At 40.2% G+C, this 26,877-nt stretch overlaps 1 protein-coding gene across 1 annotated transcript in view; it reads right to left on the reverse strand.

Moving 5' to 3' along the window:
• The window catches only part of adam19a (ADAM metallopeptidase domain 19a), a 265,930-nt gene that overhangs the window by 93,603 nt on the left and 145,450 nt on the right, over positions 1-26,877 (reverse strand). Inside the window, exon 4 of the mRNA XM_055007585.1 lies at positions 14,502-14,583. Coding sequence (XP_054863560.1) covers positions 14,502-14,583 — 82 coding nt within the window. The remainder of the gene's footprint in view (positions 1-14,501; positions 14,584-26,877) is intronic.

Here is a 26,877-nt window from a genome sequence, read left to right on the forward strand (position 1 = left end):
TGTAGTTCAGTAGTCATCAGACCTCATGAACTATAAGAGTGTAACTGAATCTGTTGAGTACAGGATGTTGAATTTGGTACATGATTTTCATTTGTTCTTTGTACTCTATGAACCAGAGTCTGGATTTGAAAAGAGAGCTTCTTGGTTCAGTACACCATACAGTGTTTCCTCTAGGATTTTTTTCAGCAGCGGCGGCAGGTTCTCCGTGGAGCTGTGACGCGTGAACAAATGGCACCTGACTGCAGATTTTACTTGTACAACCTATTTATTGAATGGCCAGTTGAAAATGGCTTTTTAAACACTGAATGTAAAAAAAAAATTTTGAACAAGCTCATCTGAAAATGCGGTCAGCAGTTACATCATTGAGTATAGATATTAGCTTAATGCTATCAATGACTTTACTCACGTTAGCGACTCTGAGTTGGCACAGGGCCCAATTAACTAAAGCTACTGATATGCTACATAACGTTAGCTGGCCATCAATATTTAGAGAATGTCTATTTAACTTGTAAAATATATTATGAGTTATCTTAAGCTTATAACTTTTCTCTGGTAAGTCGCTGCCCTATTTTTGAAGACGACACTCCTCTGACTCTCTGACCTGGTGCATCGTTGCTTGACGTGACGTCACTTTCAAGGCAGCGCTCTCGCGACATCAACGTCGTATTAACCCATAGACCAGGGGTTCGCTAACTTTTCAGCCCGCGACCACCAAAATAACAGTTCCTGAGACTGGTGACCCACACTATCCTCCAAGGTGAATGAAATCTAACAAAATGTGCACACACGACACACGCACTAATAGGCATATATAAACACAGGCTAAACAAGAAAGAACAGAACAGCCTGACAACCAGGATATGATTTTACATGTAACAATTTACTATATGATGAAATCAAAATACGTCAGTCAAAATAATCTCCATGTAATTTATAAGTGAACGTTGTTGCTGTTATTTGCAAATTTACTTATTTATACACTTTAATTTCCATGTAAGCAGAACAATATCTCAGTCAAAATAACAGCCATAACCTGTGGCACTGAGTAAACATGAGAACATCATTGTGGTGCAAATTTTCATTTGGGAATAACTATGTTACAATCGCTCAATCTCAACTAATGAGATGGGTGCACACTGTGCGTGGAGCACAGCAAGTCTATTCTTGGTTTACTTTTGGAGACGGCCACTCGGAGATCATCCTCCACGTTCAGACGCGATCTGTATTTGTTTTTAATATATGTTAGTGCTGAGAACGTTTTTTCACACAGGTACATACATCCAAACGGCGTCAGTATGTCCATGGCGGCCCTGGAGAGTGGAGGATATTCTTTCTGGACTGAAATCTAGAACTCATAAAGTGGCTTAGAATTAAAGGCTGTCTGTAAGGTGCGGTCACTGGACAGTTCAACCAGCGCATCCTCCATGTCGGATGACAGATGACTGGTGGTTGTTACAGTGAATGGTGATTGTATCCAGTCATTTTTTTCCGGTGCCGTTTCCTCTGGGAAAAACTTGTTAAAATGTTCCAGGAGGGCTTGAAGGTAGGATGTGATAGACTTCTTCACAGTGTTCACACTCAGATCATTTTCCTCCATGAATTCCTCCAACTCAGGAAACATATCAATCTTGCCTATTTCAACTCGCGCTATCCAGCGGTCCACTTTCCTTTTGAATGAGCGGATTTTGTCATTCAGCGACATGACGTTTGTGTTTTCACCTTGCAATGACATGTTCAGTCCATTCAGTTTGTCCAATATACAAGACAAATACGCCATTGACAATGATGCACGTGAATCCATACTGGATATACTCCTCTTGATACTTGCGACATTTGGAAGGCTGGTTCGGCTGCTTACTGATCCCCTTATAGTGGTGGTCCACTCCTCCTCCCGCGCCAGAAGGTGATGGCCTTTTTGAAGGCGGTTCTCTGCTCTCCTCTGCTCCCTTTTCCACTTGCCTCTCTACCTTATCTTTTGTTGGTATTAGCCAATGCTTCATTTTGAAGATAATATAAACAGCTTAAATCCTACTGTATTGATATGTGATGTTCAGAAGAAATCCACGAATGTATACTGACGTGTGACGTAGTCTGTGATGTTTACTGAGGTGCTGTAAAGTGACCTGTCACCTGCAAATGATACTGTCGCTAATCTGTCGTAATGACCTCTGGGGTTACATCTGTACTTGAAAATCATCTTTTGAACCCCCCTTCGGCGTCTCGCAACCCCCAGGGGGTCGCGACCATGGATATGAATAAGTAGACACGACACGTCCCTTTGAGCTGTGTGCCTATGGAGAGGCTAAGTTAGTGGGGGCAAAGTTTCAGTGCATCCCGTTGATGTAGATGGCGTGAAAACGGAAACAAGAAGTATGCCGGCTCACTGTGCTATATACAATTGCACACTATGTCGTACGATTGAGACAAGGAAACTTGGAATAATCTTTCATAGGTAAGAATAGCTTTTGGCTCTTTTTTCATTATGAAATCTTGTTGCGAGCTTCCAGTCTATGAGAGCTAACTAGTTAGCCACTAGCAAAATGCTAACGCGAGCTAGCAGCTTGACAATCAAATACCAGACGATTAATAGTGACTGTAGTATAGTTGTACAAGCAGTAGTAGTAATACTAAAATTACAAGCAGTAGTAGTAGTATAAATAGCTGTTAGAGTTGTAGAAATAGTATCAGCATTTGTAATTGTATTACAAGTTGTAGCAGCAGTGCCAGTATCAGCAGCAGTAGTTAGTGTACTACTGCTACTACTACTAGTAGTCGCATTACTATTACTACCACCAATACTACCAATAGTAGTTATAAAGCCTAATTCATGTATATCCAGATTACCATCTATGTTCTTCCTCCATACCGATTTTATGATTGGGATGACAGGCAATTCTTTAGAACTGCTCTCAAATAAATGAAATGTTACTAAACAAGGTTATACTTATCAAATTAAATAACTTTGGTCTCCAGTATATTGGCTAATTCAGTTCTTTGTACTTAATTTATCAGCATGATTTCTTTTTAAATATGTTGTTGTGTACAGACTTATTTACTTCTCTGTCTACTTTTCTTACTCCATGTAGGTTTCCCAGAGACTATGGGTTAAGGAGGAAGTGGGAAGTAGCTCTGAGAAGAGAGGAGTTTCCTACAAATGAGTCAGTGCTCTGAAGTGATCATTTTAAACCTGCTGAGTTTGACAGGGCTGGGCAGATTTGCGGCTTAGACTTGGTGTCATTCCATCAGTGTTCAACTTCCCGGCTCATCTTGGAAGAGTAGGTGCATCACTGACAAGGATGCAGCAACTCAGTTCTATTGAGTTTCATTATTTTCATGAAAATTTACACTTTTACTGTTTCTTTATAGATGACCCACTGTGACCCAATGCACACTTATTATTCACCTTACTTGTGTTTGTATCTAAATAAATAATATCTGCTTGTATCCCTGCTTTCATGCTATTAGCATTAATATACTCATTATATGTCAGTTGTATGTCTTCACTGTTTATGGTTTCACTGTTTAAAATGATGCCACTTCTTTTCAGACAAAACCTGTGATCATAAAACAATACAAAATTCTTAGTTTCATGTTAATAAAGAACTTGAAGCATTAAGTATGGCTCAGTACTTTTTTCAGAATTAAACATACCACTCCTTGAGTGGTAGTGGCCCCGAGTTCAGTAAAGTTGGAAAGATATTCACAGATTCAGACTTCTGGCATCAATAACTCGTTAGATATAGGTTGTCAAAACATAAACGATGCCTCTTTCCCATCGCTGTACATTAGACAATGTGCTACAAGCCCAGTTTGATCAAAAGTAGCTGTCTTTCAAGCTGCAGGAATAACATTGGTGTCTATGTGCAGCCGGCTGTGAACAGATAAGGTCTGCAAATTGCAAAACTGCTGCAACAGCGAAGAGAGACACAAATATTCAATAATTTCACTTTTATACACTGTAGTGTCACCAAAATCACTGCAGCCTTCAGCTGGCTCCCGTTGACACCAATGTTATTCCTGCAGCTTGAAAGACAGCTACTGTTGATCAAACTGGGCTTGTATCACATTGTCCACCTTACAAAGAGGTATCATTTATGTTTTGACAAAGTATATCTATTGAGTTATTGATGCCGGAAGTCTGAATCTGTGAATATCTTTCCAACTTTATTGAACCGTGGCCCCGAGGAGCAGTGGTGGGCGTCCTTTATTTTCATTTCTGAAAGGTGGCAACCCTAGTTGCCACCCAGCCCTTAAAATACGGAATCGTCCTTAATTTGGCAATTAATTGGTGCGTCCCATATTGAATCAATACGGGACACAAATTGTTCCGTATTTTCATAAATGTCCCAAACACGTCTCTCACACACTCATTAAAAATGTATAATGATCAAAATAAAACACAGAAAATATTAAGGGCAGCCAATGTCATCTTCGTAGGACTATGTAGTGAGGACCCGATGTGAGGTCCAGCGGATAGACGTCTCTGTGTGTCCGGTCCTGCCTGGTCCTATGGTCCTGTCGGGGGTTGCCAGGTTACAGACGCTGCTGCGCACTGCTCCGGCGCATTTAAAAATGTCTACACCCGAAACTCCACCACGTCCAAAGAAGCAAAAACGCTTGCAAATGTACCGGCGTGAGTGGGAAGAGTCAAACCCCTGGCAATAGGTACAGGGCAAACTGTGTTTTCTGTTGTTCATGGACTGGCTGAAGTAAGGCAGCATCAGGGGACCAACATGTAAGAAACATGAAAATAGAGAACCCAACCAGCAGGTCACAGTTTTTCATCTCCCCAATCATCTCCTGAAGTCGATATGGTAAGGGACATCAGTTTATGGTTGTGAATTTACCAGAGGATGCTTATAATCATGCTGTAGACTCTACAGTATTTTAGTGACTCAATAAATGCCTATGTTGTTTGTTTTAAAAATGCTTTTTAGTTTTTAATAATAATTTATTTAATAGCCTTTATGTGATCAATAAATGGCCTTTCCCTATCTAAAGAAAAAATCACTCAGAATTCTGATATGTTAACAGTACTAAATAAATCAATAAATACATGCATACACACATAAATAAGTTAATACATTAACTGTGTTAAGATTTAGATGAAAAAAATGTCTGTAGACAATTTCTTTGTACAGTATTCTGCATTCAGTTGTTTATGTTTTTGCAGAATCCAGTATTGCACACTGGTTGGTCATTACATTTTATTATTATGGTTTCACTGTTTAAAATGATGCCACCTCTTTTCAGACAGAACCTGTGATCATAAAACAATACAATTTTTTTATTTCCCTGTTAATAAAGCACTTAAAGCTTTCGGTATGGCTAAATCCTTTTTTCAAAATTAAATATATCACTCTTTGGGTGGTAGTGGGCCCAAGTTCGGTAAAGTTGGAAAGATATTCACAGATTCAGACTTCCGGCATCAATAACTCGTTAGATATAGGTTGTCAAAACATAAACAATGCCTCTTTCCCATTGCTGTAAGGCAGACAATGTGCTACAAGCCCAGTTTTATCAAAAGTAGCTGTCTTTCAAGCTGCAAAAATAACATTGGTGTCTATGGAGTGCACAGGGACTGTCTGCAGATTCCAACACCGCTGCAACAGTAAAGAGAGACAAATACTCAATAACTTCAGTCTTATACATTGTAGTGTCACTAAAATCACTGCAGCCTTCAACTGGCTCCTGTTGACAAATTGTTTTAACAGAAATGTAAATGCTGTAATTTGATTCTTTTAATAAACCATGTAACTTGAATTGATGTGATGCTGGTGTGACCACAGTGCACACGTCTGATGTTGCTCACAGTGGTCCAAGGGACGCTCAGGGAGTTTGTGTGTTTGCTCAGACTCCTGAAAAATTAGAGGGAACATTGGGACAGGTCGTGAAAAAACTGAAGATCTCCAAGACAGCCATTCATTACACCAAGAAAAAAACAAGTTGAACATGGTACCACCAAATTGCTAGCTGGTCACGGCAGGAAACGTCTTTCTACCCCACAAGATGACCATGCACTCATCTGTTCCTGTGTCAGGAATCGTCGTTAGACCTCCAGTGACCTTAAAAATGAGTGGGCACTGTTGAGAAATGTGACTTGTTCGGCAAGGACAGATTTCATGAAGCTGGTCTGAAGTCACACAGGGCACAGAAAAAGCCCTTCATCAATGAAAGGCAGAGGAAAGCCCAGTTACTCTTTGCTGGGGATCACAAGGATTGGACTGCTGATGATTGGGCTAAGGTTCTCTTCAGTGATGAATCCAATTTTCAGTTGATGCCCACGGCAGCCAACTTACTGGTTAGGAGGAAGCCTGGAGAAGCCACAAACCGGACTGTCTTGCCTCTACAGTAAAACATGGGGGTGGATCAGTGACCATCTGGGGTTGTTTCTGTATGGGTGGAAGCGGGCAAATGCGTTGCGAAGGGGGAATGAACTTGTGTGAAGGGTGAATGAACCAGGTCATGCACAGGGCTACTTTTGAAAACAGTCTTCTTCCATCAGCTGGAAAACTTTCCTGCCTCCAATGACTGGATTTTCCAACAAGACAATGCCCCTTGCCACACGGCAAGGTCAGTTAAAGCCTGGATGGAGAACCAGAACACTCCAACCATGACTTGGCCTACTCAATCAGCAGATCTAAATTCAATTGAAAACCTGTGGAAAATCATCATATGTAAAATGGAGAGCCACAAGCACAAAAACAAAGCAAATTTGTTTGAATTTGTGCAACAAGAATGGCCTGCTGTGACAGCAGAACAATGTCAGAAGTTGGAGAACATGCCAAGATACATAGCTGCAGTCATCAAAAACAACAGTTATGCAATCAAATACTAACTCCTGTATGTATCATGTGACTAAAACAGACAGTAAAGAAAACATGGAATGCCTAAAAGCACTGTTTTTGGCATCAAGAAAACCATGGAAAATGGCTAGATATCAGCTCTTATGAGCTATTTTTGTCGTTACCATTATATTTGTCCAAACAAATGTACCTTTAGTTGTACCGGGCATTTAAATGAACAAGAAATTGAAGAAAACAAGGGTTGTCTAATATTTTTTTCCATAACTGTATATCAAAATACAAGCTGACAAGATGAGTCCCAGTCTGCATAAGCTTGACAGAAGAAGAATATTTCAGCATGATATTGATCTAAAGCACACTGGCAAAATTACAGAAAAAAATTCTAAAAAGGAAAAAATTAAAACTATGATCTGGCTAATTGTCTGGGTTGAATCAAAAAGAACACCTTTGGGATATTTCAAAGAAAAATGTAGAACAACACAACATCAATTCCAAGAATGCGCAGCTTAAAAACTCTCTGGCTGAACATCCATCCAGAAATTTGTGCAACATTGATACCCTGCACGTAGAGGACTAAGTTTGAATTATTTAAAAAAAACTGAAGAGGGACATGTGAAGTATTAAAAAAAATAAAAGATTTAAATGTTTGTATTGAAAGGTTTAATTGGCTTTTGTTGCATTACTTTCTACTCTGGGGTCTGTATTTTCAATGTAGCAAATCTAAACTGTTAGTTACTTGATGCTAGTTGTAAATTTCACATACGAGCATATACCATACGGTTTGACTTAGAAGTAGTGCAGTTACTATAAGGTAGTATAATTTTGAATCAATTGACATTTAAGTGATATTGCACAAGACTGTACTGACTTCTGCTGTTTACCAGTTAGATACAACAAGACTGGAGTTTGATTCTGCAAATGTTGTCACCCAGAAATGATTCACTGCCCTGTATAAACAAGCCCAGCCTGCAGTCATCCAGAACATATCCATTCTCCTGTATAAGAAGGTGATCAGGGAGGGTATATTCAATGAAGGTGCCTTAAATTATTTGTCTCTGCTGTCCTGAAACGCACTACACTGTGACCTCAAAACCGAGGAACATACCAAAGTCTGTGATTCTTTGTACCGTTCCACCCAAAAAAAAAAAAAAAAAAAAAAGAAACTGTGAGCAGAGGAACATACACACTCCAGAATTCTGCTGACTTTGTAGGAAAAAAAGTTAAGGTAACAAGAGATAGATATTTTTTAATATTTTGAATTAAAACCAAACAAGCTGCCAGAACACCTGCCTCATTCTGCTCACGACAGTATTCTAAATGCTACTAAAGGGGGGCAAAAAAGAAAGCAAAATGAAAAAACACAGAGGAAATTAACAGTTTGTACTCAGCCTTTTCAAGTACAAAGGTATCACACGTTTCATGATTTCTAAAAGCAGCTCTGCCTATGGGCCTAAAGACCTACTGTTAATGTTGAAAGAGGATTTAGCACCGCAAGGTTTAAATTATGCCTGCATGTCGATTTTGGACTATTCAAAAGTCTCTGTCAGCTCATCAGAGCGTGAAATGAGCTCTTTCATTTGAACAGCGGCAGCAGCAGTGAGTGCTCTGTTAAATCCAACACAGCAATCAATTGTCAGTGAGAACTCTCCCTGCTAGTACCCAGCAATTGTTGTTGTTACATGTACAGGATGAGATGTGGATGACGAGAAAGAGGACTGGCCTGCTAGGAATAACCTGCCATTTGCCAATAAATGCCTACTGTGTCAACAAACCACTGTCATGTGCACAGATGCAATTCCACCTGCATTCCAAGCTGTGTGACCAAAGTTGGTGTATCAAACATGTCTGCAGGAGATAATTTAACTCTGCAGGGTGTACAGATTAAATTTAGTTTGTTTAATCCCTTTGGGGATATGACATGTTTTCTTCTTCATTTTGAGGAGTATTTTCTTGGACGCTATGATTAATGGTTTTAGTACTACCCCAATTCAAAGTGTACATTTACACAGCCAACAATGCTCTAAATGCTCTTGAAAGTGTTCTTGAAAGCTCTGGAAGCTGGCTGATGTGAACTTGAAGAATTGAGGCATATTTACCAGTATTACAACTGTACAACAGCATGCCTACTTAATAATTTGCTTGAACAGTTTTCGGTATGTGAGGACCTCACAGGAGAAAATATACTCCTGATGTGTTCATGATCGTTCCAGTGGCCTTATCTTTGCAAGCCCCTTGGTACTTAAAATAGTGCAAATGATGTTTTTATTTGTCTTTATCTCTCTTATTATCTTTTTAAAGAAATCACCATTAGAAGACAACACTGCAAAACTCAAAAGAAAAAATGAATCATCAGATTTTACAAAGGTGGAGTGATTAAGTTTAGATGTCCCATGCTCCTACACAAAACAGACCACAAATGATTAAACAAAACAAAATCATTTCATTTCAGGGTACTTTAAACATCCTCTCTGATGAGACGAGCTTTACGCTTTCATTTCACCATGCTCCAATAGAAAGAACAAGAAATGTTTTCCTGTTACATCTGTTAAACAAAATAGTCTAACATTTGTATAACTGACTCTTGTTGAATGGCTGTAAGTGAATTCAGGAATAATACACTTCAAGTGTTTTATAGCCTCATTGACAAAATGCCTGGGCTTACAATCTATGTCTGGTGACATTTGCTCATAACAGAAATCATTTTATGGCCATATGCTGCAGAAGACATCTGCATTACAGAGAAACAAAGATGAGGACGTTTTAACAGTATTCTTACCAATTTCGTTTGTGTCTTTTGTAACTTTAAAAGAGATGAGGTGCTTCTTTGTACCAGGAGGTGGCAGCAAAGTCAAAGTGTCCTACCAGAACTAAAAGGAGACTCTAAAAAGGTTATCTGTGTTTAAATAATAAATAAATAAAAATGGTGTCAGTCTGACCTTCCCTTCAGTTGCAGCTTTTCTTCTGATGAAAAAAAAAAAGAGTGGACCTACAACACTGTCCTGTGGGACTCCACACTCAGTTTAGAGAGTGTCAAGTTTGCATCAGTCACTTAGATTTAGATAGAATTTAAATTTTAACATTTTGATCTTCCTCAGCTAAGCTACAGTATCATTTGTTTTTTTCAAATCTAACATAATAATTGCTAATCATGTTAGGAATTTATGTAGACTTTCAACAGCAACTTCGCTGGCTTCCTTGGTATGTTTGTCTCTTTAAGGTTAACTGAGAACCCTTCAACACTTAAACTTCTCATGTACTATTGGATGGATATGATGGTCCAAGGCTACCTGTGGCTAAAATGGTGGAGATAGCTTGCAATACCTCAGGGTCAACAACGATAAGAAACTAAACATTTATGTTAAATCTTAACTTTTTCTCACATAATATGAGGTGTAGATTAAAGGTGAAAGAAAGAAAGAAAGAAAGAAAGAAAGAAGCAGCAGGGATTTATTGTACCACCCTGATTCTAAAGGTGAAGGTGGTACAGAGTGGGCTACTGAATCCGCTTACAATAACCCAAAAGTAAGAAACTGAAAGCAAACAGCTCTGAAAACAACCTTATCGCTATTTTGAATTAAATTATATTAGTTGTTTGAAGATATTCATCATTTAACAAGGCATAAGTATACATAATTGGGCATGGGCAGCCAACTCTTTGGAGGACAAAAGGATTCTCTGGTTCCTCAGATGTAGAATTTAAGTGCTATGGTGATTAAAGGGCCCATCAAGGTAGTTAAAGCACTTTTGATCATAAAAAAATCTTGAGATGTGAGACATCTGCAAAGATCCTGATAACTTGAGTCTTTAAAGATTAAAATCAAGTTACTTCAATGGACTTTGCAGTGTTACTTTCCAAAATTGGCTGCTGAAATTACCAAGACATTTCCTTCATCCATTTTTTATCTTAATATTAGGTAAAAACAACAACAGCATCAAAAGCAAAGGAAATGGCCTGTTGTTTCACAAGTACTTGAATATTAGTAATGATTTGAAGTTGAGCTGTTTAAAAAAAATCTTGCTCTGCAGCAAAAAGTACACCAAAGAGGTTTTTTTTTAATCCTCAGGAAACTGAAGTTCTTAAGTCTTTTTTGAGACAACCAGCATACATTTTTTATTTTTATCAAAATCTATAGCCTTCATCTTGATTGACACCTTGATTGACTCCATAGCAGTCTTCAAAAAGTAATTTAATACCAGTGCCAAAGCATTAGGGTCAACACAGAATAGATCTTGATTTTCTTTTTAAATAACAAGCTCCTATCTGCCACTGGCCCAAATGTTCAGTTTTACATCTGATTGCTGAAAACATGATATTTCTGGCATACAAAGCACGCCTTGTTGAATACGGTTCAGCCAAAGGTGACCCGGAGGCTGTTTAATGTACTATAGAGGCAGTTTGACGCTACTAATTATAATTAAATGAATTTATTCCTTTTGAATCTTTGAGATACGTATTGACATTAAAGTGCAGCTTGCATCATTACAAGTTGGTACCAAATGTCAACGACAGATTAAATGTTCCATGGAAGCCTAAATCTGTTCATAGTCACATGATACAGACTAACATTCATTGCATTACTGTGTGTGGTTGCATGATGGTGTTAAGTGTGCGCAGATTAGTATTATGCATGTGAAGGGTATATTATACATGTGGGGATTTTATTGTGTTTGCCACAAGCATAGACAGCAGCATTTTAGTTCTCATGAGTTTTTTGTGCAAGTGTATATTGGGTCTGTATGTGTTTTTACATCTTACAAAAAAAATCATGTGGACTACAACACAATTATCTCTATGCGCATGTAAGTGTACAACAATGTATACAACTGTACAGGTCTGCCACAAATTAAAGACATGTATTTGCATACATGAACTGCACAGTGACTCGGTGGTTAGCACTGCCACCTTGCAGCACCTTGTTTGCATCTCCGCCTGGGCCTGGGATCTTTCTGCAGGGAGTTTGCATGTTCTCCCTGTGCATGTGTACTGGGTACTCTGGCTTCCTCCCACAGTCCATAAACATGCTTAGGTTAACTGGTGATTCTAAAGTGTCCGTAGGTGTAAATGTCAGTGTGCTTGTTTGTCTCTATGTGTAGCGCTGTGATAGACTGGCAACCTGTCCAGGGTGTCCCCTGCCTTCACCCTCAGTCAGCAGGGATAGACTCCTTATATCTTCTTATGAATGATTAAAATTGACTACAGTTGCTGACTTCTCTCCCATTTGATATACTCACTGGGCACAAACACTCCAGTGGGAAAGTCTAAGATGCTCATCAAAAATTTGAAAAAGCAAATTGTTGACTTGAACAAGTCAGGAAAGTCACTTTGAGCCATTTCAATCCAGTTACAGATCCCTACATCATCTGTGCAAACTACTGTAAGCTTAAAAATCCCATCAATGATCTGTGGACTGTGACGAAGAAAAAAGTGTGTCAGAAAACCAACAAATTTAGTTTAATTGTATCAACTCTGTTAAGAGGTGTCAAAGATATAACAATAAGCTTGTGGACAGCTACCAAATGTACCTAGCTGAGATGAAAATGGCCATACAGTATATTAGCATTGCTATATGTATATTTTTGATACAGCAGATTTCATCACATTTCCAGAAGACATGTAATGAATCTTAACAAAATGGTGGACTGTTTTTTGTGACAAAGACGCGTGGGTTTTAATGACTCCATTATAGAAAATTTAGAGTTATAGGAGTCCTTGGGAACTCAAGATTGCCATGATACACATTACATTTGTATGTAATTTTTGTTCACGACTACATGTTTCCATGTGATGCTTCTGGGTGATGTCTGTGTCTATTATTATATTGTGTGTTCATATTTCAGAGCTGAAGCAACAGGCTGGCTTCTTTCATCCTTGTCTTTCATGTAGCTTCGGCTTCCTTCAACAGACTCTCAACCTGGCTGACAAAGTTTGCTCTCCAACCTGCCACTCAGCCTGTCTGGCACATGGCCAACAGTATTAATAAAATGCTTTAGAATTTATGCATCACTTATGGCAGCAGCTTTGTGCCACAATGACACCTCCTGTGTTGTCTTGAAAGAGAGAAAAAAAAATCTGTGTTTTAAAGTGCAGGATTTCAGTCTGTAACCTTGAGTTATTTTGTTATCAAATGATGGAATTTCTTACTTTCGGTATGCTCAGTCAAATTGTACTTTAGTTAGTGATTTCCAGAAGACTATTGAGCATATCATGGTTAATTTGTAAGGTGTGTGTGGATGCGAAATAGGCCAGGATTGGAAGGTAACAACACACAAAGTACAGTCAAAAAGTTTTCGTACAGTCCGTGGTGCATGTTATGGTCTGTGTGTATAACATATATGAGCAGAGATTGTCACAAGTCAGGGAACTGTGTGACACTGCGCTGTCAACAGTGGAACCTATGTTATACTTTTCCTTGTGACCACTAGTAGGTGTGCATTTACAAATTCACCATGGACTACAAACTGGAGCAGAGAGCAAGCATCTCATCCTGTGTCAATCAGTGGCAGGGATGAACCAATTTTCATGTTAAGGAAAATCACTGTTGATGAGAGGTGGGTCTGCAGCTACTACTGAGAGAAGAAACAGCAGTTTACACAGTGGAAGAGCCACAGCTTCACAAACCAAAGACTCATCAGATCAGGAGCATCATGAGCACCCTCACTGCTTTTTGAAATGTTAATGTGGTTGTGAACCGCAAATTAGTCCTTCAGGGTTGGACCATAAAGGTAGATTTCTTCTGCAATGTCCTGACATGTCCACAACATGTTGGCATAAATGATGTGAGCTGTGTTGTGATGAGATGCTGGTGCTCCAACTTCTTGTGCACCTGGGTCACAATGGTTACTCCCTACCTGACCTTCTCACCGTATCTGGTTTTCGGTGTCGTCTGAATTTTTTGGTCAGCTATCATATTCTTTTTTCTTAACAATGAACTGAACTAAAGAAACCTTAGCTGGGCTTAGCCTTTGGTTACTGAAGTTATAACAGGCACTGCTGCTGATCCATTTATGCTTGTTATAAAACAATGTTCTTTCAGAAAAAAAGATTACAGTGAAATTATGTGAATTAAATTTGACTTTTTAAATTCCTGTGTGACTTTGTGGTACATGCTGTAGAAAGAACTGGAAATGGAAAATTCCATTTGAAGAAATTACCTCATTTCAATGTCAGTCAAAATATCACTGCTAAGTTTTTTATGACGAAAAGTCAAAGTTCAAAAAAGACAATATTTGGTGGTCCGATCATGTTTGTATAAATCTCTGCAAAAATGGAATCATTAAGGGATTATTTCAAATATAAACCCTAATTGATGAACTGTCTTCTTAAGAAATATCCAATCCTCTTAAAGTCCTTAGTCCTTCCTAAACTCCATGTAAAATGCTATATACAAGTTCTAAGTTGGCAAGTTAAATTTAATACCGAAATAAACGAAACCATTAGCTGCCTGAGGAATCAGGCGGAAGGAAAAATTAATTCAAATATTTAATGCTTTGGAAAAGCCTTGATTATTATGTGGAGTACATGTAATTAGAGCTTAGACCTAAGGTTAAAATTAGAATTAGGACAAGGTTGCAGCTGAGGTGTAGTTTAGGGTCAGAATTTGAACACAGATCATCAAATTTCCACATAAGAAAGAATGCAATAATATGATGAACACCTTCCTACTGATATACTTCAGCCAGTTGTGTCATACTTACAGTGTAATTGTGATTGGTCACAGTCACTGCCTGCCCATCTTCTGTGTAATAGGTCTCTGTAAAGTCTGGAGCCAAAAGCTCACTAGGAAAGGAAAAGAGAGGAAGGGAGAAAAGTTGGCAGGTGATTAGACAGGATTTAACTTTAATGATCCCCATGAAATTTAGGTTTCAGCAACAGCAGGTTAGAACAAGACAGAACAGAGAACATACAGTCTGAGGTGGAGACCACACAGAACCCATTTTTGTATTCTGTTCACTTACATCGATGAAACATTTATATGCAGTTTCTGCACTACAGGAAGCTTGTGTCTGGCTGGGGCATGATGTTTTTGCTGTCCAGATGTGTGGTAGAGCTATTACATCCACTGTAACCAAATAGGAGAAATAACAGCAGAGTTGGTAGTAACTGTTTCAGCTCAACCTTGTTTCATGCCATGATATAACAAATAGCATCATGGTGGGAGTGCACTTTCTAAAAATGCAGGTTTTGTCTAGCTGATAACATTAGCTAATGTTATTAGCTAGACTTGATAATTGATCGACAGCAGCTGACTGTATGATAGGCTAGCGCTAACAAAGGATGTTTCTTTAGCTGCCTGCGTTGTGCATCTCTGCTGCATAGTGTGTTCGGTAGATGAGTAAATTAGTGTGAACAGGGAACATTATGTAATAGCATGCTATATGCTATAATACAGTTTGTACTGGTAATATGATGTTATGACAGCATTTAAGTTTTCAGTCTGCGTTGTACAAATTCTCTCATTTTTTAAATCACAAGTTTTAAGCTGATATTTTACCTTCTATCCATTTGTTCAGCGTGAATATGATAAAATATACACTTTATCAGAGACCAGGTCACTCTTTAACCCTGAGTTTCATCTGGGGATTTGCTTTCTCCTGTCACATTTTGCCTCACTGTTTGCTTATTTTTCACTGCAGTACAACAATGACCAGAAGATAAATATCTTTTGTGTAAACTTTGACTTTGTATGACTTTGTAACTGTGTATGACACAGTTACAAAGTCATAAATTACAAAAAAAGGAAAAAGAAAGTTGAATTTCTTTGACTTAAAGAACACTGTCTGCAGTGACTTTGATTCCTTTTTCACAGCGATTTCTCTTAATGACAACATGCTTTTCAAATCTGCAAGTGGGTTTTAGGATTTAGAGGAAAGTCTGGGTTACAAGCTGGTTTGCTTGAGGGAAGTTTGCCACATACTAAAACTAAAGACTAAAAAGAATCTCTTGGATTCTGCTGCTTTAGCTTAGATTGCTCTTTTGACAATCTTGTGTTTCCAACTTTAGAGAAATGGAACTTTAATTTGCTGACAGTGTCAGGCCCACTGCTCCTGCCCCTACCTCTGTCTAGTGGACAACCTTGTCTTTTTCTATCACTCTCTCCCTCTTTCTCTCTCTGGGTGTGGTTTTGGCTGAGTGAGTGCTGATTACAGGAGTGGAGACTGCTGCGTGGGAGTTCGAGTCACCTGCACTTAATCATCCACCTCCTGCTATTTAAGCCTGGTTTAGACATCCATTCATCGCCATAATGTAGACTCTGTTACTCAGTCAGTCTTACTCTGGTCACCTAATGAATGTTGCTAGCCGTTAAAAATACCTTGGCTAACATTTGTTTGCCTTGCCTCCAGCTTGCTGACCTGCCTCCTGCCTTGTCTCTCTTGCCACAGTGAAGACGATTCACAGCCTCCACTCCAGTCGAACCCTCTCTTCTGGCCTCTGCACAATCCTTGTCCTTGAGAAAGCTACAGCCCCTGCCCTGCCACTGCCAACCCTGGTCTGCTAAGCTCAGCTTGCCGACTGCTCTGCCCTGCTCGTTCTGGTTCCCGATTCCAGCCTCCAGCCTCAGAATCTTTGCTGAACTTTGCTTGCCCAGATCAGCCCCTGAACCTTGGCAGCTAAGTCTTATTTTTTGCCATCTGCCAATTGTTATTTACATGCCTGCGCTCTGCCAATTGTTCTAAGCACTGTTCTAAGTTAAATTTTACATTCCAGCTGGCAGATGTTTTGGCATTGCTGGAAGGAAATGCACTTGTAGTGTTAGATGTTGGTTGAAACTTTGAGGTCAGAAGCATATAAACCAAATGTACGACAGATTTTTACTCCACCTTACTGGCTTTTTGAGTGATAGAAACCTCTACAACACCTTGAGTTTAAGAATCTTTGCTTTGGAGTACAACAAACATGCAACCTCTATAAATATGTTTGACGTAAACGCACTTAAAGCTCCTTCACCATAGCCATTCAAAGCTCATAGTAAAGCTACTAATTTCCAGATATGAGCTCCATTTCTGTCATACTACACTTGACTACTGAATTGTCTTTGAAGAAAGTGCAAAGTCAGACACAGTTTCAATGATATTCATAGCTTCTTTCTTCGCTTGCTGACACTCCCGTTTCATTTTCTGACATTGCCAAGCTTGATTACAAAAAGCATAATCTCTTCTAAATTACATGTTGGCTCAGCAGGACTGGAGTCTTTCATGTTGATGGAGTTGGCTGTTGATAACAAAGAGTGATAGGGAGAAAAAGATCTAAATGTCTTCATTGTGATTGTATCAGATTTGATTCATCTGTTAGCTACTTATTTTATGCAAATTATTATCTGGTGCATCCCAAACTTTACTTTAGCCACATTTTTGTAAAGCAGCTTGCATATCACTGCTAAAGATAAAGAATAGATTATTGCCTGATGTCTCCTTAAAGGTCACCTTACAACAAAAATGCATTGCCTCCATTTTAGCCTGCCGAAGAAAAAGGTGACATTTGCCATGTCTGGGGACGAAACCGTTGGTTGTCAAATGTCAAGACGTCCCTGGACGAATGCTTCAGTGTTACAGATGTATGGATCAGTGGTGCCATGAGGATGTCTGGCCTTATTCAGCCTCTGTGGGTGGCTGAATTACTGGTAGGAGGAGCACTCTAGCAGCAGATCCCTGGTCACAAATGTGCAAATGGAAGACGGACATGAAAAGATGAGCCCAGTCTCCATTTGGTCCCAGGGGCCCTATTGTATTATTCATTGAGGCTGATCATAATGAAACATAATCCAGCTTTCTCACCCTTTTTACTGCAGACAATTTGCTCTGCTATATAAAAAGGCTGTCTTAGGTGGCAGTCCTCTAAAGCTAATTCGATTGAAGCAGGCGCACAGACAGTAGTGTGTGAATTCCACTCCATCTCATTCAGAGCCATATTTACACAGCATTTTCTTCCAAGTGAGCAGGAAGAAAAGGCTGATGAAATGCTTTTCATGGCAGGCCACTGTCTTTCAAGCTGTCAGAATGGTGTAGAGACAAAGATCACAGTCAAGTATCTCCTATGGCTTAATTAAAACCTGGCAAAGAGTTCCACAAACACAGATTGAAATGTCTAGTTAGAATGATCACTATGTATGATAAAAGACCTCTGAACTGAAAGCAGTGCAGTAGAGTATTGACCAGGGTGTCAGATATGTGTGGGGGTTGAAAACTCAAACAACCCCAGCTTGAGGGGAAGCTGGCAGTTTTCACCTGAGGGAGGAGCTGGGGTACGAGAAGATGGTATTAATATTTTGCTTAGATCATCATTAAATTATTACTGCATATTAACATAATGATGTATCACTGATGTAGTTGATGTAGTTATATGACACACTGATAACATAATAAAATAAAGCTGATGTCCAGTGGCGTCCGACGGCACACAACACTCACTGTTTGGTATGGATGTCAGTTTTGGAGTTGCACTTCATTATGATTTTGGTCAAGCAGATAAAACTAAATAAATGCATACATGTGAGCCTTTTTTTAACAAATAAAATAAGAACATTCAAATGTCTAACAGCCAACATTCTCTAACAGATTAGGAATTTAAATGCTGCATACTGACAGTAAGAAGAGACTTTGAGCTGTGTACTGTCAAGGAAAAAATAAAGACAAAAGTCAATTAATCAAAATGAAACATAACATTTAACCTCAACTAAAGTTGTGCAATTTCAGCTTCAGAAGAACTGTACAAACTAACACTCTCCTGTCAACACTGAAGACAGCTGTCTTGTTTGACAAAATCTTGTTGGAACTGTCAGCGGACTAAACCAGTTGTAGGCTGTGATTGATAGGCAACAAGTGCAGTGACAAAACATTTCAGATGAAACTCTGGGAGGTGAATAAATAATGAAGAGGATTACCAGGATTACTGTGTCAAGTTTTGGAGGTTTTGTTCTTTGAGTAGAGTCAGGTAAACTCTTTTCAGACATGCACACTTTTCTGTTAATATGATAGCATCTGAACATGCTGGCTTCATGTCTAAATGAGCCCCACTGCTCACTTTTTAGTTTAATTCACAATGACACTCTTACTATGTTGGACATAGTAACAATTCTATATCACTTTCAACACAGCACAAATCTGAACTGCATGCAGCCAGATTGAAGTGATTTGCAAAAGACTTATAACAGAGAACAAAAGGCACTGTTCACTACCAAAATCACAAATCATCTTTCATTTTGCGTTACAATTTCACATCTATTACAAAATAAAATGTCCATAAAAATAAAACTTAACTGCAATAGCGAGTCTTATTGCACACATGTCAGATTAATAAGACTCTGTAATTATGAAAGTAATACAAGTTTTGACGAATTGTTAACAAGCGCTGACGCGATTTTTTGCATTCAGTTGTTTATAGGAGACTTTCCACTGAGTTTATTAAATACCTACAGCATCAGGGTGAGTCCTGAGTTCCATCACAGGTGTTACGATTTTTATTTTACAACTGGTAAAGTAGCAGTTAGATTATCATCACACATGGACAGAATTTTCAGTATTAAAGGAAAGCATGAACAAACTAGGCCATTTGTGTTGTGTGGCACATTAGCTATTTGGATTTTGTATATTAGTGCCAGTTAGAGAGTGAGAGACTAAAGGGAAAGCTTTTAATTGAGTCGTGACGAAGGTTGGATCTTGGGTTGAATAGTAGACTGCTCCACTGTGAAACCAGCTCCCAGCTTGGGTTTGGGAGATAATGTTTATATCTGGTGCTGGCTCATGTGACCCTGAACATCCTTTAGTCATGCTGCTAAAGGCATGGGCTGCTTCCCTCACTGACCTCAATAGTGTTTATTGTTCTGTTAAGTTTTGTTTGTCTGTTTTCTATCTGCTGTCCTCTTCTGTCTCTCCTTTACTTTAAACCCAACCATTCAAGGCAGGTTTCCACTCAATGTTGCTGTCTTTACAGTAATACGTGCTTGCTCAAAATGAGTCCAAAGGAAACTTTTGTTGGTTTTCTCTGGAAAATTATGTACGATTTTCACCTTAACATGTGAAGTACCTTGATATGGCATACGTTATGAATTGGAGCTAGAGAAATAAAACTGAACTGATTTAAACTGAATTGAAAGTCTGCAGCATTAGCACCCTTCACCTTTGTCCTGAGGTGTACAGCTCATATTTACTGTGAAGAGTAAGAGAAAGGGTGGGGGCCTCGCGATGTATGTGAATGAGAGATGGTGTAATGCTGGACACATTAGTGTTAAAGAGCAGCTCTGCACTAAGGATGTAGAATTACTGGCTGTCAGTCTGCGTCCGTTCTATCTGCCCCGGGAGTATTCACATGTAATAGCCATTACTGTGTACATCCCTCCCTCGGCTGATGCGGCTGCAGCCTGTGAACTCATCCACAGTGTAGTGTCCCAGCTGCAAACATCTCACCCTCAGTCTCTTATTATCATCTCAGGAGACTTTAATCATGCATTGCTCTCTGCCACTCTCCCCACGTTCACCCAGTACGTGACCTGCCATACCAGAGACAATAAAACCCTGGACCTGCTGTATGCAAACATCAAGGATGCATACAGCTCCTCACCCCTCCCCCCACTGGGCCAATCAGATCACAACCTGGTGAGACTGCAGCCCATTTACATACCTATGGTGAAGAAACAACCCCCCACCACCAGGTATGTGAAGAAGTGGTCTGACGAGGCCACTGAGGCGCTGCAGGACTGCTTTGAGACCACAGACTGGGATGTGCTGTGTGGTCCACACGGGGAGGACATTGATTCACTGACGGACACTATTACGGACTACATTAACTTCTGTGCAGAGAACATCGTACCGACCAGGAAAGTACGGTGTTTCTCTAACAGCAAACCCTGGGTGTCCCTGGAACTGAAGGCCCTGCTGAAGGAGAAGAGGAGGGTTTTTGGATCTGGGGACAAAGAGGAGCTGAGGAGGGTGCAGAAGGAGATAAAGAAGAAGATCAAGGCGGACAAGGCCAGCTACAGGACCAAGATGGAATCTCACCTGCAGGACAATAACACAAGGGAGGTCTGGAGAGACCTGAGATCCATCTCTGGTTACAGCAGAGGCCATGAGAGGGGAGCTGCAGCAGGAGGCCAGGAGTGGGCCAATGAGCTGAATCTGTTCTTTAACAGATTCGACTCTGCTCCCACTCCTCCCCCCTCTCATCAAAGCACCAACCAGCCAGCTCCTTCTTCACACCTCAGCTCTCTACCACCAACACCACCAACCGCACCCCTCCTCCGATCCCCGTCTTCTACCACCTCCGGACTCTGCATACAGCCCCATCACCCCTCCTCGTCTCACCCCCCACCACCACCATCACCCCTCCCCCTGCCACCCTCCCCCTGCCTCTCCATAACAGCTGATCAGGTGAGAAGTGAGCTTAAAAAGATCAAGACCAGGAAAGCTGCAGGTCCTGATGGAATCAGCTCCAGACTCCTTAGAGACTGTGCAGACCAGCTCTGTCAGGTGCTGCTGCACATCTTTAACCTGAGCCTGAGTCTGGAGAGGGTTCCTCTGTTATGGAAGACTTCCTGCCTGGTTCCTGTCTCTAAGACCAGGAACCCCAGGGAGCCTAACCACTTCAGACCTGTGGCCCTCACTTCTCACCTGATGAAGACCATGGAGAGGATCGTCCTCAAGAACCTCCGTCCCCAGGTGAGCCAGTATCTGGATCCACTGCAGTTCGCCTACCAACCGAACATTGGAGTGGATGATGCAGTGGTCTACCTGCTGCACAGATCACTGACTCATCTGGAGAAACCCAGCAGCACTGTGAGGGTCATGTTCTTTGACTTCTCCAGTGCTTTCAACACCATCCAGCCTTCTCTGCTTAGGGTGAAGCTTGAAGGAGCGGGAGTAGACTGTCACCTGGCTGCTTGGACCATCGACTACCTCACCAACAGACCACAGTACGTGAGGCTTCGGGACTGTGTGTCTGATGTGGTAGTCAGCAGCATGGGGGCCCCACAGGGGACAGTGCTCTCCCCCTTTCTCTTCACCCTGTACACATCGGACTTCCACTACAACTCTGGGAGCTGTCACCTCCAGAAGTTCTCCGATGATACAGCCATTGTTGGGTGTGTATCTGAGGGGGACGAGCGGGAGTACAGGACGGTCATCTCTGACTTTGTTGACTGGTGTGAGCGAAACCATCTGCAGCTCAACGCCAGTAAGACGAAGGAGATGATCGTGGACTTCAGCAGGAGGAGGACACCCCGGACTGCACCGGTGAACATCCAGGGTTTGGACATTGACATGGTGGACACATACAAATACCTGGGTGTTCACCTCAACAATAAACTGGACTGGACACACAATACAGAGGTTCTGTACAAGAAGGGCCAAAGTCGTCTCCACCTGCTGAGGAGACTGAGGTCCTTTGGAGTGTGCAGGACTCTGCTCAGGACATTTTATGACTCTGTGGTAGCGTCTGCTATTTTCTATGCAGTGGTCTGCTGGGGAGCAGGGAGCACTGAAAGGGACAGAAAGAGACTAAACAGACTGGTCAGGAGGGCCGGTTCTGTCCTGGACTGTTCCCTGGACTCCATAGAGGAGGTGGGTGAGAGGAGGATGTTGGCAAAGCTCACATCCATCATGGACAATCCCTCTCACCCACTGCATGACACTGTGGGGTCTTTAAGCAGCTCCTTCAGCAGCAGACTAAGACATCCACCCTGCAAGAAAGAGCGCTATCGCAGGTCCTTCATTCCATCTGCTATAAGACTTTACAACATCAGCATCACTGGCTGATGTTAACATAAACTGGACTATATCATTACCACCCCAAACCATAAAATTTGCACTGACATTCTTGCACTGCACATCTCTGCACTTTTAAACTTTATTTTTATTTTTTCTGTTAAGCCACTTTACCCTCATCTGTCACCCTTGTATATATTGTAAATATTATTACTATTGTTCTATTATTCTTTTATTCTTATCACTATGTCTACTGTTACATAAGCTGCTGTAACAATGTAAATTTCCCCTGGAGTGGGGAGAAATAAAGAACTTTATCTTATCTTATCTTATCTAAGAGGACTGAGGACTCCCTGCCCTTTCCTCACCACTCGGGACTTACCAGGCTGTGTCATACCGTGCTGCTGTTGACCTCAAATCTTCCGAGTTATTAAACCCTTCCACCCTGGAGCTCTCTAAATGTGTAGGACACATAAATTTAAAAAAAAGCTGACATCAATAATTTTACTAACTCAAATAGATGCAGCATCTTTGTGTTTGCTTTTTGCTGCATCAGATTAGTGGAACTGTATACAGGCATCATAGGGAAGGTTGGAAATTTTCGTAATGGGCAAGACTTGTTAGGTCTGGTACTTTTCCTTAACTTCATTGTAATAGCCTATATGCTCAACATACAGATGTTAAATGGATCATCTTAGCGGCAGAGACATTGCTGGCGACTGGTAGAGCAGAGAAGGTACCAAACAAATGGAAAAGCTTTGTTAGCTGAGACTGCAAAGTCTTTGTGTACAGTGACAGGGTATAATTTATTTATTTAAGCAGTCTGCAGGTGATGATGAGGACGGTGATGAAGAGATGGAAACAACAGGTGTGAGCATGGAGCAGCTGCTTTGTCATGCTTAAACTAGTTAAATGAACTAAATAAATGTGTTAACTTTAGGGTTTCAGTGCTGGAGTCCTGCTGCAGGTTTTGACTATTTCCAGCTGTCAATGCTACATTTCTCTAAAGGGTTTTAAAGATTGATTTTCACATTTGGCTGTAAATGGAGAAAATAAATGTAAAATTGATACTCTTCTTCCAGATTACTCAGTCCTTTTTCTCATTATAGCTTATGAGGGATATAATATCTGAAAACCTGCCAAACAATAGAAATTATTCGTTAAATACTTTACAATCTAAACAAACAGATGAGCATGGCTCTGAACAAGAAAGGGAATAGAGGAGGAGGGGGCAGGAACTAGCACAAGTCCAATTAGAAGTGCACCATTAAATGTGATTGTGTGACTGGGAAGCAAGTAAGATTAGAATATATAATTTAAACATGATCAGGCATAACATTGTGACCACTTACAAGAGAAGTGAATAACATTGATTATCTCTTCATCGTAGCAGTTGTTGGTAAGTTGGATATATTAGGCAACAAGTGAACATTTTGTCCTCAAAGTCGATGTTACAAGCAGGAAAAATGGGCAAGCAAAAGGATTTGAGTGAGTTTGACAAGGTGCAAATTGTGTGATGGCTAAACAACTGGGTCAGAGCATCTCCAAAACTGCAGCTCTTGTGGAGTATTCCTGGTCTGCAGTGGTCAGTATCTACAGTATCTATCAAAAGTGGTTCAACGAGGGAACAGTGGTGAAGCGGCGACAGGGTAATGGGCGACCAAGGCTCACTGATGCACGTGGGTAGCAAAGACTGGCCAATATGGTCCAATTCAACAGATGAGCTACTGTTGCTCAAATTGCTGAAGAACCAGTAATGGGCACATGATCATCAGAACTGGACCACAGAGCAATGGAAGAAGGTGGCATGGTCTGATGAATCACATTTTCTTTTACATCATGTGGATGGCCAGGTGTGTGTGTGTCGCTTACTTGGGGAACACATGGCACCAGGATGCACTATGGGAAGAAGGCGAGGCAGTGTGATGCTTTGAAAAATGTTCTGCTGGGAAACCTTGAGTCCTGCCATCCACGTGGATGTTACTTTGACATGTACCACCTACTTAAGCATTGTTGCAGACCATGTACACCCTTTCATGGAAACAGTATTTCCTGATGGCTGTGGCCTCTTTCAGCAAGATAATGTGCCGTGCCACAAAGCAAAAATGGTTCAGAAATGGTTTGAGGAGCAAAACAATGAGTTTGAGGTGTTGACTTGGCCTCCAAATTCCCCAGTTCTCAATCTAATTGAGCATCTGTGTCAAGTCTGATCCATGGAGGCCCCATCTCGCAACTTACAGGACTAAAAGGATCTGCTGCTAACATCTTGGTGCCAGATACCACAGCACACCTATAGGGGTCTAGTGATTACCAAAAAGTGGGACCAACAAAATACTAGGCAGGTGGTCATAATGTTATGCCTGATCTGTGTATGATCAGGCTGGAATCCATTCATGTTATTATTGTTGTATTGTAATAAATACAATGAATGGAAACTATGTAGTTATGGTATTAAAAGTGGCTATAAGGCTAATTATATGTCAGGTGATCATTGCATTAATTCAACTTTGAATTTTGGCTTTCCTCCCAAACATTGGGAGGAAACTCTAGAAATTCAGTTAACAAAAACAATTAATTTCTTTGGGTTTTTTTGTTTGTTTTTTTGAATTAAGAATTCACTGATTGGCAAACAAGTTGTGTCACTTTGTGCTTCCTGTTGGGGCTGCCAGACAGTAACTCCTCAAGCTACTTTTTGCTGCCGACTAGTTCTGACAGCGATTCAACAGATTCAATACCATCAGTGTTTACTAACCCATTTTTTCAAGGGTGTAACTTACTCTCTCTTTAGTTAAAGAAAAAAAAAATTTAATCAAAACTAACAATTGCAGTACTATTGGCAAATGTAGTGGTGAAAAAATCCCAACTTTCGTATAATTGGTAATTGCACAGTGAAAATATCAGTGTACACAAGTGTAGCAGGTATGGTTGGTCACAGTGGAATCAGGAAGTTGGTTTTGAACTGTGTTGAATGTTTACAGTGCACAGATAATCTGAGGGGTTGTTTACAGAATTCTTAATCCTTGGCCTGCCTGTGATCTCATCTGTTTTTGGCACTGATGCCACAAGCGAACAATATCATACTTCACAATCTCGCCAAAGCTACAAATTAATGCCCAAGTTATAAAATCTGTGTCCCTTTAATATATAAAACTGATTCACTGAATTCATTATAATGCAAAACTTGACACATCAGAACATCATTCAAACTGACTTCCAAGGTAATTTACAATGGGCCATCTTAAATGCACAACATCATAACACCTGCTAATTTCATTTCTGTCTGACATGCTTGAAAAGCCAATTTAAATGTTCCTGTGGCATGGCCAACCAAAGGACATCTCAAAGTAAGAACAACTGAACTCAAAAGAGCAATTTTTTCACAGCATAGAGAGCAAGTTTTTCAAGTGTTTCTAACATATGTTGAAGCTAGGTTCTAAAACATGTTTCATTTGTGTGTCTTTGTAGTCATAGCACATTCAATATATTTTAGGGGATAACAACACATACTTTGAGACAGTCTCTGTGTGACAAAGTGAGTGAGAACTCGCATTTCACCTCACCACTTGTCCCATGATACTTTCATGTTCCACATTACACAATACACAACATCCTTCTGTGTATTCTGCTTTAATTTAACCATGCTAATGGAACATTGCAGCACATACTATCCCGGGTTTGTTTGTGTTAATAATATGTTATGGTTTACATCCATCATATGGAGGGTTAAAGGAAAAGACACAGCAATAATTAGTATCAGTTATCCTTTATTAAGTTATATGTCAAATGTGTTTGAATTGTTTGTTCCTTTGTTCATACTTACCTTTCTTTGTTCCTTTGCTCTGGCTCACGATGCAAGATTAGTGTTTAGGAGGAGGCGGAGTCATCATTTCCTGAATTTATGGTGACACTGATGTTAGAGTGACATCACTGGATCAGACCAAGTGGTGTTGTTTTTTTTCCTTTGGATGAATGTTTCTTTGTATTAAAATGCATCAGTCAGTAATGCTTTTGCACGTGTAGCTTTCAGGGAGACATTTTGAAATACCTGTAGGTGTGTAGTGTGTACAGTTGTGCTGCTTACAGAGTTGTTTGTGTCAAGGTTAAAGAGTAGGCCACCATGCTGTTTAATGGAAGAGCTTAAGTGAGTAGGTGTGAATTGAACACCCTATAAAAAGGGCCGAGATTTTGCTGCCTCGAGAGAGAGGTGAGGCTATGCTCGCCACAATGTGATATTTTTTTTCTTTTGAGTAGCTATGAGTTAATTTTGAAATTATTTTTCTTTGTAAGTTCTTTTGTATGGTTTTGTAACTTAAGATTTACATCAATGGAGAAGCACTGTAAAATAAAATATGCAGCTCTTTTGCACTCAAGAAGTCTG

This window comes from Amphiprion ocellaris, chromosome 23 (genome assembly GCF_022539595.1).
Source record: "Amphiprion ocellaris isolate individual 3 ecotype Okinawa chromosome 23, ASM2253959v1, whole genome shotgun sequence".
NCBI classification, from domain to species: Eukaryota; Metazoa; Chordata; class Actinopteri; family Pomacentridae; genus Amphiprion; species Amphiprion ocellaris.